General features: G+C 50.3%; 1 protein-coding gene across 1 annotated transcript; it reads left to right on the top strand.

Moving 5' to 3' along the window:
• The first annotated feature begins 907 nt into the window (after positions 1-907).
• On the top strand, positions 908-15,520 carry Dusp4 (dual specificity phosphatase 4). Its single transcript, XM_027391256.2, has 4 exons — positions 908-1,778; positions 9,670-9,815; positions 10,892-11,111; positions 11,913-15,520. The coding sequence occupies exons 1-4, from the start codon at positions 1,346-1,348 to the stop codon at positions 12,296-12,298; spliced, it is 1,185 nt and encodes a 394-aa protein (XP_027247057.1). The 5' UTR covers positions 908-1,345; the 3' UTR covers positions 12,299-15,520.
• Positions 15,521-17,311: the final 1,791 nt, after the last annotated feature.

Below are 17,311 nucleotides of genomic sequence, written 5' to 3'. Positions count from 1 at the left end.
GCATGGACACTTTCCGGCACCTTCCTTAGCACCAAATGTGGACCCTAATAGTCATTTCCTGAGAGGACAGTTCGCGTGTGTCCGAGAGGGAGGACTTCCTGCGAAGAGGAAAACGTCGGGGTGTTCTCCCCTCCCCAACCACGTAAGCTTAGGCATACCATTCGGCTAATTAACGCCCCCCTCTGGGTTGTAAAGTAACAAACTCTACACTTCTCTTTTGTTACTGGGCTTTGGCGCGAGGATCTTCCCTTTCATCTTCTAAGCCAGGGTTTGCCCATGTTCCACGGGAAACTATAAAGCTGAAATAGGCCAGGGTGGAAATCGATCACGCTAATGTAAAAACCAACGTCTGGGGAATCGCATTAAAAACAAAACGAAGCACAACCGGCACGATCCCAAGAGCAAGGTTAAGTCCTGCGAGAGGAGGTCCCAAGCTCTGTGGGTGGCAGCCACACAGCGCCCGGGTCCACTGAGCTGCAAGGAGCCAGACCTAGAAGACTGGGCCGCGGGGGTGGGGGGGATATCGCAGAGGCGAAGACCTCCAGCAAGAGAGCCCAGGCCTTGGTTAGGCCGGCGTCGCCACCCGCTACCATCTCTGCGCTTCCGCCGCGCTCCGGCGCTATAGAAGGACAGGGAGACGCGCCGCAGCTCCATTCACAAAGTCCGGGAGCTGCCGGCTCGCGGGCGGGTCGGAGGCTGCCTCCTTTTTCCTCTAGGTCTCAGTTTTATGAATGGGCCTGGCAGCAAGCACCGAGCGCCCTGTTTACTCCTCTCTTTGTGACGTCGAGTTCCCGTGACTGGGTGCGAGGGGGCCGGCCCTCCATTCACGAGCTGGGGTGGGGGCGGGGCTGGGCGGGGAGCTCGCGCGGGGGGCGGGGCCTGGCGAGGTAGTAATGACTCTTCCCTCCCCCGGGAGAGCCGGCGAGCATTAATAAATCTCTAAGCCGAGGAGGTAACTCTGGCTGGGGTAGTGCGCGCAGCTCCGGCGGGGTGTTGCGTGGAACAGCGGCGCCCGAGCGGTTGGCGGCAGGAGCAGCAGAGCTAGCAAAACACATTAGAGGCAACAAACCGAGGGTAGCCCTCTCTCGTAAACACACTCCCCTCATCGGCTACTTTCCCCCGGGGACCGCGTGCCTGCCTGCTTTGGAACCGGAGAAGGCTCCGACTGCTATGTAACGTCGAGTCTGCGGGTCGAGGAAGGGGTACGGGGAGAAGAGACTGGGGCCAAGTTTGCGGCCACTTCGATAGGCGCCCTCTTAGCCCTAGCCTGCTCCTTTCTGTAGCCTAGTTGGCCCGGGTGCCCTTGGTCTTCTCCAGCTCCCCAGCTGCTGCAGTTCCCGGCGACATGGTGACGATGGAGGAACTGCGGGAGATGGACTGCAGCGTGCTCAAAAGGCTGATGAACCGAGATGAGAACGGCGGCGGCGCAGGCGGCAGCGGCAACCACGGCGCCCTGGGGCTGCTGAGCAGCGGCAAGTGCCTGCTGCTGGATTGCAGACCGTTCCTGGCTCACAGCGCAGGCTACATCCGAGGCTCGGTTAACGTGCGCTGCAACACCATCGTAAGGCGGAGGGCCAAGGGCTCAGTGAGCCTGGAGCAGATTCTGCCCGCCGAGGAAGAAGTGCGCGCCCGCCTGCGCTCTGGTCTCTACTCGGCCGTTATAGTCTACGACGAGCGCAGCCCGCGCGCCGAGAGCCTTCGCGAGGACAGCACCGTGTCGCTGGTCGTGCAAGCGCTGCGCCGTAACGCCGAGCGCACAGACATCTGTCTGCTTAAAGGTAAACGTGGGCGCCCGGGCGCGAGCTGATGGGTAGGTGTAAGGGACTTGGCGGCCTGCTGGGCATGGGAAGAAGTACTCGAGTGACTTCGGGCTGCGGGAGTCCCCGTGAGTGTCAGTGTGCACGGTCTTGCCGTGGTTTTGAGCCCAAGTCTGGGGCTGGGGGAGTGCTGGCGTGTTTCTCCAGCCACCTGCCACCCGCACGCTTCCTAGAGTTACGTGTTTATTGACAAGAACAGCCCTGGCCTGGATGCTGGCAGCAATTGCTCTGCGCAGGCCAGCTTCGAGTGCTGAGATCGCACTCTTAAATTAAGTCCCCCAGGGACAAGAGAGGCCTGTTGGTTCGGTGTGACCCCGAGAACCCTAGAGACGGGTGAAGGAAGGTGAACGCCGAGGTGGGATCTGCCTCGAGTGTTCGTACACAATCCTGCCTTTGGTAAATGCTGGAAGGAGAATTGGGTTGCAGAGCTGGGGAGCGTTCTAATCTGTCTCCCGCTGCCCCAACTTAGAGCTTTTCTGGAAGGCGGCCAACTCTCCCTGCCCTGGGGTCCTGGAGCGGGGAGACTGGAGTGCTGTATTGGGGGACACCAGGCAGAACCGCGTCTCCTCCCGCTAATCCTGGCAGCGGAGAATCACTACCTTTTGTTCACACACCATTCTCGACTCTCTGCTGGCGGCGCGTGCCTGGTTGAAGCGAACCCTGGCCTAAATAGGCGGCCGGAGAGAAGGTGGCTTCTCAAATGTAGAAGTCAGATACCTCCAAAAGATCGCACACTGTCCTAGTCCCTGGAGAAAGGGACCGATGGCTCGCCGCACCTGCCAACCCAGCGTCTGTGCGGGCCCTCCGGCTGCGGAACCCGCGGTGAGCGCGGGGGTCGGGCGCCCCCTGCCGCGCTGCGCCCTTAGCTCCGGCCGCCGCATTCCGCGCATTCTTTCGCGCGGGTCGGGTCTTCGCTTTTGAACCCGGGAGGTATTTCGGATCCCCGGCTGCCAAGAGCCGCCCCTTTCTCTGTGGAGGCGCTTGGTCCCTTTTATTACACTTTTATTCCAGGAACCTGTCCACCGGGAGGAAGGGAGGCTGGGTGAAAAACCCTTTTCTCCGATCCCCTCGGAAAAGCACTGGGAAGCTGCTGGGTGCGGGCGAGCGGGCCCTGCGCAACAGCGGGGGGCTTTGTTCTCTGCAGTTGTTTCCTGACCGTTTGACCCGTCAGCTGCTGGGGGAAACGCTGCTGTTGACCTGAGCCTGAACTGCTAAGGCGATTTTGCTTACTTTTCTTTCTTTTTTCACGAGGGCCGCCTTTTGCTTCTCCAGGGGAGTCCTAGTCTCTCGGGCTTTTCCCTAAATCGTTTTAGGAGCGACGGCCGGGAAGACTCGTCCCGGATCTCACGATCGCCCAGCGGTCAGAGACGAGCCCTACAGGGTACCCGGAGCCCCGGGTCAGGCTCAGGTCCCGTGTTCTTCTCTCGGAGGGGTCCTGCTTGGACCCCAAGCTGCACGTCTGTGCTATTGTTCCAGCCTGCCTGCTCTTCCCAGTCGAGATCGCGCGGGTGGGAAAGGTGACACTGTATTGGGGTGGAAGTTGGGGAACTCTCTCTGGCTGTCCTGGGTTCTTCAGCCCTTGGATTGAGAAAGCGGGGCTACACCTTCCTACTCTGGCTTCGGGAGAGTCTAACTAAGCCCCACGTGGAGTCAGGGATTGTTTTGTTTTCCTTCCTGGAAAAAAATCCGTAGGGGACCGCCCTGGAGAGGCTGCTGCTGGCCTTCGTCCTGAGCGCTTTAAGGCTTCCTTCCGGGCCGCAGGCTCCACGACCTGGCGCACTGGGAGGGTTAAATTTCATGGCTCGCAGCACTCTGCAGTCGCTGATTGGGATCCGGAGACCCGGAGGCCAGACCAGTTCTGAAAACGCTTCAGGGCAAATACTGACGTAAGAAGGGGGGGGGGAGCGGAATAGGACAGGTGGCCTCTGGGCAAAATGACAGTCCTCTCCGTAATGGGTGGCCAAACGCCTGGCCCAAAGAAAGCATTTCCTTCAAGCCTTGCTTGACTGATCTCTGCCTTCCCATCTCCTTCCCTTGCTGTTTGCCCTTGCTGGGCAGGGAGGATCACCCATGCCCCTCAAAAGTCAATGTCTTTTGAGGTAGCGCTCATCTAGCCCGGGCCACAGGCCTGGACTGCTTTGTTTTCATATGTTCAGGAACAGCTGCTACCCCAACTTCATCACCACCCCTAGCCAGAAGTTCAGCATGCTGCCCTTGGGAGCAAAAGCCTAAAACGAGGGTGGGGGAATGTTGTTGCCCCTCGTTCTGTAGAGGTAGCAGAACATCTGTCAGCCAGCCGTAGTTTACGTGGATGTACATACCCAGCCATGACCTAGTCCCTCTTCCTCCTCTCTGCCAATTATTGACTGGCCTTGGTAGAGAGGGTAGCAAGAAAATGCCTGCTGTAGTCATGGGGACTAACCCCACTCCCAACCCCCGGGTGCCAGCCTAGAAGATACGGCTTGTTGGGAGAGAGTCAAGGCTCAGAGACCTGATATGAAGCCTGGTAGGTTTGTGCTTAGTTGTTAAAGGCCAGGTAATTTGGCTCAGCTGGGGTAGCCAGGGCCTCCTGCTGGTGGAGTGAGGGGGCAGACAGTGGGCAAGTGGGAGGGAGAATGGTGGGTGTCTGCCATCCTTGGGATGGGGAGACAAAAGAACGGTTTCAGAAATGGTGTCCTTCCTGGCCTAAGCAATCCATCAGTTTGTTGTTGGCCACCCCCTCTCCAGTTAGTTGCCTTGAAAGAAATCTCAGTTTTCCTATTTTTTTGTCACGTAAAAGGATGATTGTCAGTAGTTAACAGTGGATTTTCACAAGCAAGGGTTCAAAAGCAGGAATTAAACTTAGCTGAAGTATTGTTAGTCTTGTGTATCTGCTGCTATTGATCAAGGTTTGCTAAAAGTAGTTAACTAAAGTCTTATGTTTTCTTTTTGCTAGTAAAAATCATGGGAAATACTTTAACTTAAAATCCTATAAGGCTCTGGGCAGTGGTGGTGCACACCTTTAATCCCAGCACTCGGGAGGCAGAGTCAGGAGGATCTCTGTGAGTTCAAAGCCAGCCTGGTCTACAGAGTGAGTTCCAGGACATCTAGGACTGTTTCATAGAGAAACTCTGTCTCCAAAAACCAAAAAAAAAAAAAAAAGAAAAAAAAAGAAAAAAAATCCTTTAAGGCTTTTTTGGGACAGTTACTAAAATTAAGTTTTTCAGATTTTAATCTCAGCATACATCTTTCAGATTCTTTCCTTCCATAACTGTTCCTAGACTTTTAGGAAAGCCTGGTTTTTAAAATAGAAATTTCTTACCCTAATAGCAATAATTCTTTACTGCTAGTATCCCCAATGTCACCCATTAATCTAACACACACACACACACACACACACACACACACACACACACACACACACACAGATTTCAGCCTGGTGTGGTGGATGTCTATGATCTCAGTAACCTGGAGGCTGAGGCAGCTGGATTACAAACTAACTAGCCTGCTCCACACACAGGACCTTCTTCCAACAGTTTAATCTTCCCTTCTGTCTAGAATTTATCTTGTGACTTCAGTTCGTATACAAATCTCATTGCAAAATTATCCAGGGGGCTGTTTTGAATGACCAGGGTAGTCATCTAGACAGTCCCTCTTGGTTAAAACTCACCTGCCCTCAGGTCTTTGACCTGACCCTGACTTGAGTGGGGGAAGGAAGAGAAGGGGTGTTCTTCATTCAGGACCTCGGCTGGTGCCTGCTTGTCTCTTCTCTGTTCTTATCTCCAGTGTTCCCAGTGCCATCCCAGGGCATAGCTCAGGGGCTTGCCTACATTTCTGACCTTCTATACCCAGAGGGAGAACAGCTGGCCTTTTTTGTTTGTAAATACAACAAGGTGTCCCAGAGACAAAGATGAGGAGTGTTAGATTTATAAAATTGATAGGTCTTAAGCAAGAATTCCAAGCCTTAATGGCTTAATTACAATGCAGACAAGAAAGGTAACTAAAGACAGGTCAGAGGCATCCATGGAGTTTCTCCTTGATCTTCAAGATCATCAGAGCTTCTTATCTTGTAGGAAAAGGTGGTCATTAAAGAGCCAAGAAATTCCTGTAGATACTCAGAACCTGTAAAACTGGATAGCTATTCTCTTGAGAGACAGTTCCTGGCATAGGGAATATGGCCGAAAGACAAGTCACTCTATAACAGGCCAGCCTGCTTGGCTATAGCAGATAGTGTGGGAGGACAGGGAAGGACTTCAAGAAAGAACTAGCCTGGAAGGAAGGCCTTAGGGGGTTCTGCTAGCTTGCCTGGGAAGGACAGGCTCTCTGACTTGGGTACCACAAGATCAGAAGCCCATTTAGGTAGGGACAGTCTGAAGACTGCTCAGTTAAAGTGTGGTTCCCAAAGGCATATGACCTTGAGACAACCTAGACTTCCTCTGGGGCCTGAGCAAGCCCCAGGCTCAGGTGCTGAATATTGATTGACAGGATGATAGGAAAAAGTGGCAGCCTCATTAGGATCCACTGCCATGGTCCCCACCGCAGCAACTCCCCTCTAGGAATCCTATTATGGGTGGTATTACCAACACCTATCAGCTGGCTCTTACAAAGCACTTTCACATATATTAGCTCCACCCCTGCAGTGCCCGGCAGCCAATGGGTGGAGAATTTATGACTCGGAGGTCCTGTGTTCATGATTTATACTCTGAAATGCTTTGAGTGTAAAAGAATTGGGAAGGTCATGGAGCTAACTGGGGATGTATTTGCCATTCAAGCAAGCCCTGTGAAGGCCATGCCTAATTTTCCATTCCTGACTTACATACAGGTTGAAAGACAATAAGCAGGGGAAATGTTATTTTTATTTTTTCCTTAGTGCAAGGAACCCAGCTTGTTGTGGTTTTACATGTACTTAGTAAGCACTCAACCACTGAACCACACCCCCAGCCTTAGGAAGTATATTCTCAAATAAATAAAGACTTAAGAAATCTGTTAGGCAATTACACTCAACAGGACATAGGAAAACAGGTAGAAATTCATTGGCATATATGTGAGGACATTTTATTTAGAAGATGCCCAATGCTTCGGATATGGCCAGACTGACTAGGTATATGCCATCATGCTTGGCTTCCATTTTCTTGGACTTGTGCAGGAAGTTCAGGGAAAGCCTGGCCCTTTTGTACATGGTAGAGTAAGTTTTGGATAAAACTGGCTCTTTACTACAAAGGCGGTGGCCATATAGTACTTGTACAAAGATGGGGTTTGGCTAGGAGGGCCTGATGGGAAGATCTTTTCAGGGAGCTTTCCTTTCACACTGTAAGAAGTAACACTGCGTTGTTGGATTACAGGTGGCTCCTACCTGTAATCCCAGCACTTGGTGAGTGAGAAGACTGAGGCAGGAAGATTGCTATGAGTTTGAGCTGGCCTGGGCTACACAGTGGGACCCTGTCTCAATAAAACTAGGTCTATTAGGTTTATATCGTGATCAAGTAGAGGGTTACACATACTCCCTTAAACTGACACACTTTAAAAACACAGCACATTCTGCTACTCAGTTTGCTTCTTTGAAGTGTGGGTCATGTCCTCAGATGTACACTGGAAACGCGCGCACGGGTCTGTGCACGAGGACGGTAGTAGCAGTACTCTTTGGGATCTCTTTTGTGACAGGTCTTATAGCCCACCCCGGGGAAGCCAGCAGAGTTCCCAAGGGAAAGGCCATGGGAATGGACAGCAAAGGCCCCTGACAAGTCTGGCATCAAGACTGGCTGACCCCTGCCCTTGACCTTCCTGTGAGATCCCAGGTGGCTTCTTTGTTCTGTGTAACCCTGGCACTCGCATCCTACAGTGCCGTTTGGCACATAGGAAGTATCCCCATTTGGGGCATCATCCAAAAGGCTCAACAGAGGCATGGCACATGAGGCAAGGACTTAATGGTTTCTTCCTCCTTGCAGGTGACAGCTTACTTCTGCACAACCCTCATTTTGTCCTCAAACAGCCACAGCTCCCCAAAGCCAGCCGCTCCTCTCCTAAGGTGCCTCTGCCATGCAGGCAAATCAGTCTGTCAGAAACTCCAGTGCCAGGGGAGGTTAAGCACTTCTTACTGACTAGGAACGGGAGGCTCGGAGGTTAGAGCATGGCGATAGCAGGATGCACAGTGGATGACAGGGAAGTCTGGGATATGACCTGTCTGCAGAGCCCGTGTCCTTTGTGGATCTTCAGGCTGCCTGGAGCCTGTACCCTTTCCATAATGGGAAGGGTGGGTATGTTTTCCTCAGGTGCTGTCTGGAGGGTCCTGCTATTGTGCCTTGGAATCTGGGTTCCAGTGGGCTGCCACACACTTTATTTTTAGGTGAGCCTGGTTCATCCTGTCTCCTGGGTGGGAAGCCTTTTGCCAGGAACCACTGGTAACTTCACCCCTACATTTTTTTCTTTAAATTGCTTAAATGGCTGTGAATAGGCAAAGAGATGTTTAAAAACTTGAAATCTTACAGAAGTACACAGAGGGTCAATTGGTCTTTATTGATGGAGGTGTTAGGCCAGTCCTCTTTCACTAATGGGGACCGTGGACTTCAATTTGTTGGCAGAGACCAAGGGCTCATGGTGACAGACCTTTATTGTTCCTTCATCTCTCAGATTCTCATCTCTACCCCTTTGGATTTGCTTTAAGAAAAAGGGTTTCTGATGGGAGGGGGGTGTCCTGCCCCTTGGGTGTTATGGCCACTGAGATCATAAACACATCCTTGGCTGGCAGCACCAGGTCTGCAGGCTTCCCCCCTCTGGAGGCTGGTCACTGTGACTCAGCAGGAAGGACTCTGACCACAGAGATATCCTTTTATATCCGGAGGGAGCAAGCAGAGGGCAAGCAAAGCCTCCTCCGGTCAGAGAGGAAAAAATGGGTGCCCTGCTTTAGAAACCCTTGTGATGTGGCCAAGAGATTTCTCCTTTCTGTCAGGAAGCAGTTTTCCAGGGTTGGAATTTAGGAGCCAAGCACTTGACTAACTGGTCACATGTCAGCCCTTTGGCAGTTACTGTCAACAGCTGGAGGACATAATGCCAGTGGTGCCTTCTAGCAGGTCCAGGCACAGGGTAAGAGCTAGATTTCAGCCAGTTGTATGGGTCTGTCCATGAAAGTGGTTGATCCCCAACATGTAGGCTGTGTTGAGGTGCTATAGTTTCTGGTCCTGGAGGCCACTAGAACATGAGAGCTGCTCTCTGTCCCTCCCTATGGCTGCCCTTAGGCTCAGTTAACTGGCACTATCAATTTGTTACAAAACCCTTCATCAGAGGCTGAGCTGATAAACTTTGCAGATCTCATCCACACTCAGGTCAGAAAATCCTTTCTTGCCTTTAACCTGTGTGGCAGAAGGGGTGTGATGGAAGCCGGTTTCCTCTTGTTTGTGGCCCTGTTGGTAGACACACTGCAGTTGGTATCTGCTCCAACTCTAGACTCTGAAGGGCTCAGGTCAAAGTATTCTTAGCCACCACCGTTGTGGTGTCCGTGCAACCCTCCCCACTCCCTCCGCTGACACTAGTGATACCAGATGGGAACCCTCACCAGGCCAAGGGCAAAACTGGCTGGCTGGCTGCCTAAGTGCTTGTGGGTCCCTCATTGCACGTGGTACCCTAGAGAGTCCCTCTGGCATATCGTTGTATCCTTTGTGTATTTTTATCTCAAATTGAAGCTTTAAGGAAGTCCCCAGCATCCTTCCAGCCTCTATCCAGTCCTCTGACCAAACAAACCTCTCAGAGAAATGCTGGGCAGTCATTATCTCTAGACCCACAGCGCCACCTAGTGGCACACACCGAGCCAACAGCTCTCCTGGTTCCTCATTCCTACTGGTTCAGTGGCTCCACTAACCCGAACCACTTTTCTTTGCAGGTGGCTACGAGAGGTTTTCTTCTGAGTACCCAGAATTCTGCTCTAAAACCAAGACCCTGGCAGCCATCCCACCACCTGTGCCCCCCAGTGCCACGGAGTCCTTGGACCTGGGCTGCAGCTCTTGTGGGACCCCACTGCACGACCAGGTAGGTGTAGTAGTACCCTGGGCAGAGTTCAAGTCAGGCAGTGCAGGAGAATACGAAGGAGCTTTGTTTTGAGAGTTCTGGGTTTCAGGTGTCAAACACAGCTCCTTAATTTGAAGACAGTGTGGTGACCCCCGAGTATCATGGTGGGATTTTAGGTCAGGTGTATTTATTGCTAGGAATCCTTTCTTCCATCTCTCTTATTATCCCCAAGTAAGGAAAAAAAAAACCCATAAAGATACTTCTGGCTTACCTAGACTCTATTTTGTTTTGAGACAGGGTCTCCCTTTGTAGCCCATGCTACCCTTGAACTTGTTATTCCCTACCTCAGATCCTCGGTACTGAGATTACAGGCATGTACCCATCATGTCTGGTTTCTAGACCCCAGAGATTTGAGTGGACAGTAGAAAAGGCCTGCTTAGGCCCATCGTATAGGGATCTTGGGGGAAAGGGTGAGACCTTGGGATAATCGCTAGGCTCCCATGACAGCCAAGCTTTCCCTCATTTTTCCAGCAAGTTATACCAGTGGACTTCGAGTGCCAGCCATGCTTCTAAAAACGTCAGCTTGAGCCACCACATTTCCTTCAAGCCCATGCCCACCCACCCTTCCAGTCAGATGGCCTGGGGATGAAGTCAGTTCATCATTTTTGCCCATAAATCTTATCACATGTAGGATATAATGCCTCCATGTGACATCTCCTCTCTGGGTTAATTGAAGACACGGCAGACCAAACAGATCCCTAAACCACATGACACACACATAGTTCAATAATTCATTAGCAGGGTAAACTACCTGTGTGGCTGAGTGTGACACACAGTCAGTGTGCTGCCTCGGTTGTCAGGGGAAGCTGGGTGGTACCCAGGAGACCTGATCATACCTTGCTTCTGCCCACTGGAGTCCCACTGAACCCAAGCTTGGAAGGAAGAGCCAGAAAAGCTTTACCTATCAGGTTTCTTCTGCAGGCCCCAGGAAGCCCCTTGGGCTGTCTTAAGTGTCTCTAGAGCTTCATTACTTCAGCCCTCGTCCTGGTTGCCGGACACTCATGTTTTACTGAGGTCTTTGTTTCTTTTTGGTGTAGGGTGGTCCTGTGGAGATCCTCCCTTTCCTCTACCTCGGCAGTGCCTACCATGCTGCCCGAAGGGACATGCTTGATGCCCTGGGGATCACAGCCTTGCTCAATGTGTCCTCAGACTGCCCCAACCACTTTGAAGGACATTATCAGTACAAGTGCATCCCGGTAGAAGATAACCACAAGGCCGACATCAGCTCCTGGTTCATGGAAGCCATCGAGTATATCGGTAGGCTGCCTATCCTCTCTCAGGGTAGTGAGGGGAACCCCAGGGAACAGTGGATAGGGATTTCAGGTATTATGTTCAGGCCAGGACACTCCCCTTGTATTGCTGTCACCATATATTTGATGCAAAGCAACGTAAGGGGATGAATTGATTCTGGCTCGCAGTTTAAGAAGGATGTAGTCCATCACGGTAAGAATGGCCTGGTGCCAGGTGAATGAAGCAGTTGTCACATTACATCCACAGCAGGGAAGTAGAGAGAGCTTGGGAAGTGGGGCCAGGTTACCAGACCTCAAAGCCTGCCCCTAGTTAACCCATTTATTTCTCCAGCATGGCCACCCTTCCAGGTTTCATGCCTTCCCAAACAGCTAAACCAGCAACACTCAGTTACAAGAGCCTGTGGGGATTCCAATCAAAATACCCCCCTTCAAGGGGGCACTTGTGTGTGGTGGGAATTGGAAGCCATTACATGCCTGGCTGTCACCTCTCTTCATGGTTCCACATGTGTACAAAGTAAGACTTTTGTATGGAGAGGAAGACAACAGTGGATTTGAGTCCCTGTTCTCTTTGGTCTAACAGGTTCTGCCGTGTGATTTGCTTGGGTGTGTGCTTTAAAAATACTTTTGTTGTTGTTAAGTCTAGAAAATACTCCAGTGGGGGCCTCAGTCTAGCAGGGCTGTCCGTTTCCGTGGGTGGGCCCCCAGTGTATCTTGTCTTCCCACTCCCGTGTCCTGGCTTCTGCCACATGCCCTGGCGGTGGTGCCCGATGTCTGCCAAGGGCCCTAATCGTGTCCCACCCTGCCCTAGATGCAGTGAAGGACTGCCGAGGCCGAGTGCTGGTTCACTGCCAGGCGGGCATCTCCAGATCAGCCACCATCTGCCTGGCCTACCTGATGATGAAGAAGCGCGTGCGGCTGGAGGAGGCTTTCGAGTTCGTCAAGCAGCGCAGGAGCATCATCTCGCCCAACTTCAGCTTCATGGGGCAGCTGCTGCAGTTCGAGTCTCAGGTGCTCACCACATCCTGCGCCGCCGAGGCTGCTAGCCCTTCCGGGCCCCTGCGGGAGAGGGGAAAGGCCACCCCCACCCCCACCTCGCAGTTCGTCTTCAGCTTCCCGGTGTCTGTGGGTGTGCACTCGGCCCCCAGTAGCCTGCCGTACTTGCACAGCCCCATCACCACGTCCCCCAGCTGTTAGGGCTGGTCTCTGAACACCAAGTCCAGGGTCGGCCCCCAGCCAGGGATGTGCAAGCCACATGCGAGCAGCAAGTAGGGACTGACCAGTGGGGGTGGCGGGGGCAAGTGACCACGCTCTGCCCCATCCATTTCTCCTTGGCTAACCACAGGGCCAGCTAGAATGGCAATAACGACTTCGAATACACCTTAAAAGCAAACAAACAAAAACACTCCAACCTAGAGCAATAACGGCTGCGGCCAGGGAAGACTGGTTTATGTGTCGGTTTTACTTTGCAGGTAGAAATTTACCTCATTTTTTTTTTTTTAAAGTGGTAAGGCTTGAAGTTATGAAACCCACAGATCCTGGCAAATGTGCTCAACCAGTTTTATTATGTGGAGAGGGAAAGTTTGCTGGGAAGTGCCTGGCTGTGCGCTTGTTCTTCTATTGTATTTACAGGAATTTTGTTCTAGATATGTCTAGGCCACAGTATTCACTTCTAATTAGTCGCCAACTGAATAATTATGCCTAATGAATATTTGAGAACTTCAGGATGTATGAGCAGGAGCCTGGTGACATGGATTTGGAATGTATTTCTGTTGAAGTCACACAGTAGAGTACAGGAACACGCAGGTGTGCTAGCAACGAGGAAGTGAGTGGTTGTCTGGGCTTTTGCCAGTCAGCATTGTCACCATCTTGCATTGTTGCCGCCTAGAAGCTGGCTGGGCAATGTTCGGAAAAAGTCTGTGGTTGGTTTCTTTTACAGCTGGTTCCTGAACACAGTGACCCAGCCATGCAAGCTTTTCTCCAGTAACCCATTTGGTGGTGGCTAGAGCGTTTTCTTCCAGCTTGCCTAGGATTTGGATATGGTCTGTGATTAATGCCATTTTTAAGAGGTGCTCCTGGAAAACTGGGTGCAATTCAAATTTTCCTTCAGTGAATCACTTGGCAAAGCCCGCATCAAAGCCAGCTCGCTAAAGATGAACGAAAAGTGAATTATTTTGTAAGTTGAAGTGTACTAATCTCTCTCTCTCTCTTTGTGTGTGTGTGATAAATTGGGGTTGTCAGTTTTAGGAATTTACTTGAAGTATACCAAGAAATTCTTGTTATCAACTTCCTGTTTGACAGTGAATACTTTTAAAGGCCCTCTATTGAATAAAAAGATGAGTATCTGCCATGACTTGGGCTCCTTCAAGTATGGAAAGGGGCAAGAACACCGGTGGGGTGGGGGCTGTCTCTTGTGCAGTGCATCCTGACTGACTTGATCATTTGGGGTTCCGACTGGGCTAAAGCCATTTGTAAGGAGCCTTTCCAAGCATAGGAATACGTGTTTTCTGTGATGAAGGCTTCTGTGGGAAACAGTATTGTGAAGTGCTGGAATAGAAGTCACTGCAGACTTGTCAGGAATGAAAGCATGTCCCCCTCCCACCCCCCCTTGAGAGTCTAGATCACACATAAATAACTTCAAGCCTCAATGTCATAACCATGGTAGAATGCTCTTTCCTTATCCAACATCCCAGATAGCCCAGGTTCATTACATTTCCTTCCGTGAACTGTGAACCTGTGTTGGCATGGCTTGTATTGGTGGCCTGTGTCAAACTCTGCCTTTGGGTGAATCCAGAATCCTCACTAAGGAGATGCCCTGCTTCCCTGACTCTGCTGCTTGGCTGAAGGCATGAAGCGGCTGAGCTCCCGGATAGTGGACCCTAGTTGGATGGTCCTACGTTTTCCCCTGCTTCCTGGAAGCTGCTTCATGTTTGCTGAAGACTTAGATTAGGAGTTTTGTAGCTAGACGACAAGTCCTGGGTTCCAAGAATGTAAGGGCTTCTGGAGGGCAGATAAATAGTCTTTAGACGACGTTTGCTTTTTATGAGTGTGTTTGCCAAACGTGTCCTAGTTCCCAGACTGGATCCCAACCACATGGGCAGTAGGAGCTCCAGATGTCTGTCCCCTGCTTCCTAATTCAAGCCTTCTATGACAATGTCAAGGGGCTATTTATAAAGTCATTTTCTTTGTACTTGATAACAGCATGAGACCCAAAACTCTTAGAAAAAAAATAGGACATTGGTTTGATTGAAAAAAAAAAGAGGGGGGAACCTTAAAAAACAGTTATTCTCTCCCCAGAAGCCTCTTTGATGGCTTGGAATAACTCTAATGAAGATCCTGTCCCAGGGTCAATTCTAAATGGTTAGTTTCAAAAGACAGCATCCTGTCTATGAACTGAGTGCTACTGTTGGGACATTTTTGGATTGCAGAAGCCGTTGACTGTTTGTCAGAGAATGAGGAACACTGCCAATTCTCCCCAGGAATCTTGTCTCATCGATGCATGGGTGTTGCGGGGGGGAGGGGGGAGTCTGAAGGTTGAAGCACAGGTGAGCAGGTGGCAGCAGCTGCCAGCTTCATTCTCCCCTGCTGCCCGTACTTGGCTTTCAGTGAGGTTGGGGAAGCCATGAGAAGTGATTTAGAGCTCTTGGGAAGGTGGCAAGAGGGAGGGAAGACTGGGGGTTGGTTAATTCCAAGGGAAGGGACTGGGCTGTGGACATGAATTTGTGGGAATGATAACAATAGTTGATATTGGTTGTCCATCACAGTCACCTGGGCAACTTTTAAAATGCTCACATCCACATGATCCTTGACCAAATAAAGCAGGACTCATGTGGGTGGGATCCAGACACCAATATGTTATAGTGTATCTAGGTGCTTTTGGTGTGCAACCAGGATTTGGGGATGCCATTGCTTCTGGATGGTGAGATAAATTCCCATGGAGGTGAAGCAGGAGCTACAGCAGGGTTTTGTTTCCCTGGGCCCGTGTGGTCCCATTAGCAACAGCTGGCTGAGGGATGAGGTGGTTTCTTTGGGGGAGCCCCTGCGTGGGACCTGATCTGTGGATCATTGTGAGTGGGCTCAGTTAGTGTCTGGGTGTTGATGTATTTCCTTAAGCTTTGTCTCCATCAAGAAAGATGGAGAAAGTCTGTCTGTTTTGAATCCCTCCTTCCATTGCGCCTGCCCTTCTTAGAGCTCATGAATCATCCAAGAGACTTCAGAAAGATAACAATGCAATACTTGTACCTGTGTAAATAGCCCCATCTTTCTGAGTGGTGTCATTTCTACATTTGGTATGCCTGTCTTTCTGTAGGATGTACATAGTTTAGGGGATTTTTGTTTTTTAGAAGTCAAACATGTCTGTTTTTATTTATTGCTTGAAAAAGATCATTTGAAGAAAAAATAAATACATTTTCAACCGTTTTTGCTTTTGTGGACTCTCATTGGAGCACATCCTGCTTTGGGAAGGGAGGAAGGACCTGGGACCTCAAGCAATCAGAAAACAGTGTCCTGAGAGGTGAGAGAGGGCTGGTTACTAGCAGTCAGAAAGAGCCATGGTAAGTAGTAGAGGGTCTCTCCTGCAAGGACCTATTGCAGTGAGTGTAGGATGGTTCAACCGAAGAGGCCAGTTTTAGCATGAAAACATGAGCAAAGAGGGCTGTAATAGAAAAATGTGTAAGGAGTTTCTACACAAGGAGGTCCAGGGTCTGAGGCAAGAATTTGAGGCAACAGTACTGGCTTTCAGTCTGTCAGGATTATGCAAATAAGCAAATGTTTCAAGGCTAAGGTGAAACAAATAAGCTAATGTCTGTAAAGAAGCATGGTGCTGGGAGACAAAAGATCATCCACACTATTTTTTATCAGATTCCATTGGTATGGCTTTCCCAAATTGCAAACTGAGTAGTAAAAATACTTTCCCACTGTTTCATAATTGTTTAACATCCTGGAAACGGTTAAATAAAATTCAGTTATTACAAGATTGTGAAAAAAATTAAGTTCTGGCTGGGTGGTGGTGGCACACGCCTTTAATCCTAGCACTCTGGGAGGCAGAGGCAGGCAGATCTCTGTGAGTTCGAGACCAGAGTGGCCTACAAGAGCTAGTTCCAGGACAGTCTCCAAAGCCACAGAGAAACCCTGCCTTGGAAACTGTCCCCCCCCCCCCAAAAAAATTAAGTTCCTTATACAGAAATGCCAAGTGAAACAAAATAAAAAATAAGATCCATTTTTACAATGATGATTTAAAAGATAAAATGCCTACAATAAACTGTTAGGAATAGGCACGATGTATATTATGAACAAGAGATGACATGTTTGTGGGAAACAGCATCTACTATGTTCGTGGATAAGAGTAACAATTTATAAAGTGACAATCTTATCAGCAGGATTTGGGGAAGAACATATTTCCTTCAGAGGGATAAATACATGGGAACAAAACTAACTCCAGGGAGGGGATGAAGGTAGAGCTGTCTTAAGTCTTGTTTTCTCACTGCTCTCAGTACACAGAATGCTATCTCCGCATGAGATGAACTGGTTGGAGTAGCTAACCTAGGACTCTTACTATCTATCTCATGAACCTTAAAGATGTGCATTTACGTGACCTCTCGTGACCTCTTTAATAGCAGGGGGTGGGGAAGAGATGCAGACTTTGTGGTGGAACAAGAGAAACATGTCAGTTTTGAGGATGAGGGATGTTCCTGAATGGAAAACAAGCCCAGCAGATGTCCTGGGGCTGTCCAGTTGGGAAGGGAGCTCCTGTAGGAGAGACAGTTGGTAGGGAGGGAATAGATGGGTAAGTAAAATCAGCTGAGCAAGGGGCTAAAGACAAGGCAAAAAGGCCAGTTTCCCCAGTATTGCTATGAAGAGCCTTTAGGAGCAAACCATCACCACTGAGTGCTTGTTGTCTAAAGGATGCCCCAGCCCCAGGATCCAGGATCCAGGGTCCAGGCAGCACAAAGTCTCATGTGGAAAAGCCCACCTAGCCAGATAAAGCTCCACAAGCCCTATGACCTGAGTCAGGTCTCTGGATCTCAAGTAAAGGGCAGGAGAGAACCAACTCCACAGTTGTTCAACACAACTGACCAAACTGCTGCAAGAGCACATACAGTAAGAAATATACACTCAGAAGAAACGTCTTGAACAAGACTACTAAAACAGCTAATGTACCACGCTTAGGGTAAAAAATGTGTCTGACTTTCTTCTGACCTTCCAGTCTGT

This window comes from Cricetulus griseus (assembly GCF_003668045.3).
Source record: "Cricetulus griseus strain 17A/GY chromosome 1 unlocalized genomic scaffold, alternate assembly CriGri-PICRH-1.0 chr1_1, whole genome shotgun sequence".
Lineage (NCBI taxonomy): Eukaryota > Metazoa > Chordata > Mammalia > Rodentia > Cricetidae > Cricetulus > Cricetulus griseus.
The sequence above is the reverse complement of the archived record's forward strand: the minus strand, read 5'-3'. Positions and strand labels throughout refer to the sequence as shown.

What these genes read in the sequence shown, in the direction of transcription:
- Dusp4 (XM_027391256.2), top strand. Translation starts at nt 1,346, where the DNA reads ATGGTGACGATGGAGGAACTGCGGGAGATGGACTGCAGCGTGCTCAAA. An exon ending in AGACATCTGTCTGCTTAAAG is followed by an intron (nt 1,779 to 9,669) that starts GTAAACGTGGGC and finishes TTTTCTTTGCAG; the next exon opens with GTGGCTACGAGAGGTTTTCT. An exon ending in GGAAGCCATCGAGTATATCG is followed by an intron (nt 11,112 to 11,912) that starts GTAGGCTGCCTA and finishes ACCCTGCCCTAG; the next exon opens with ATGCAGTGAAGGACTGCCGA.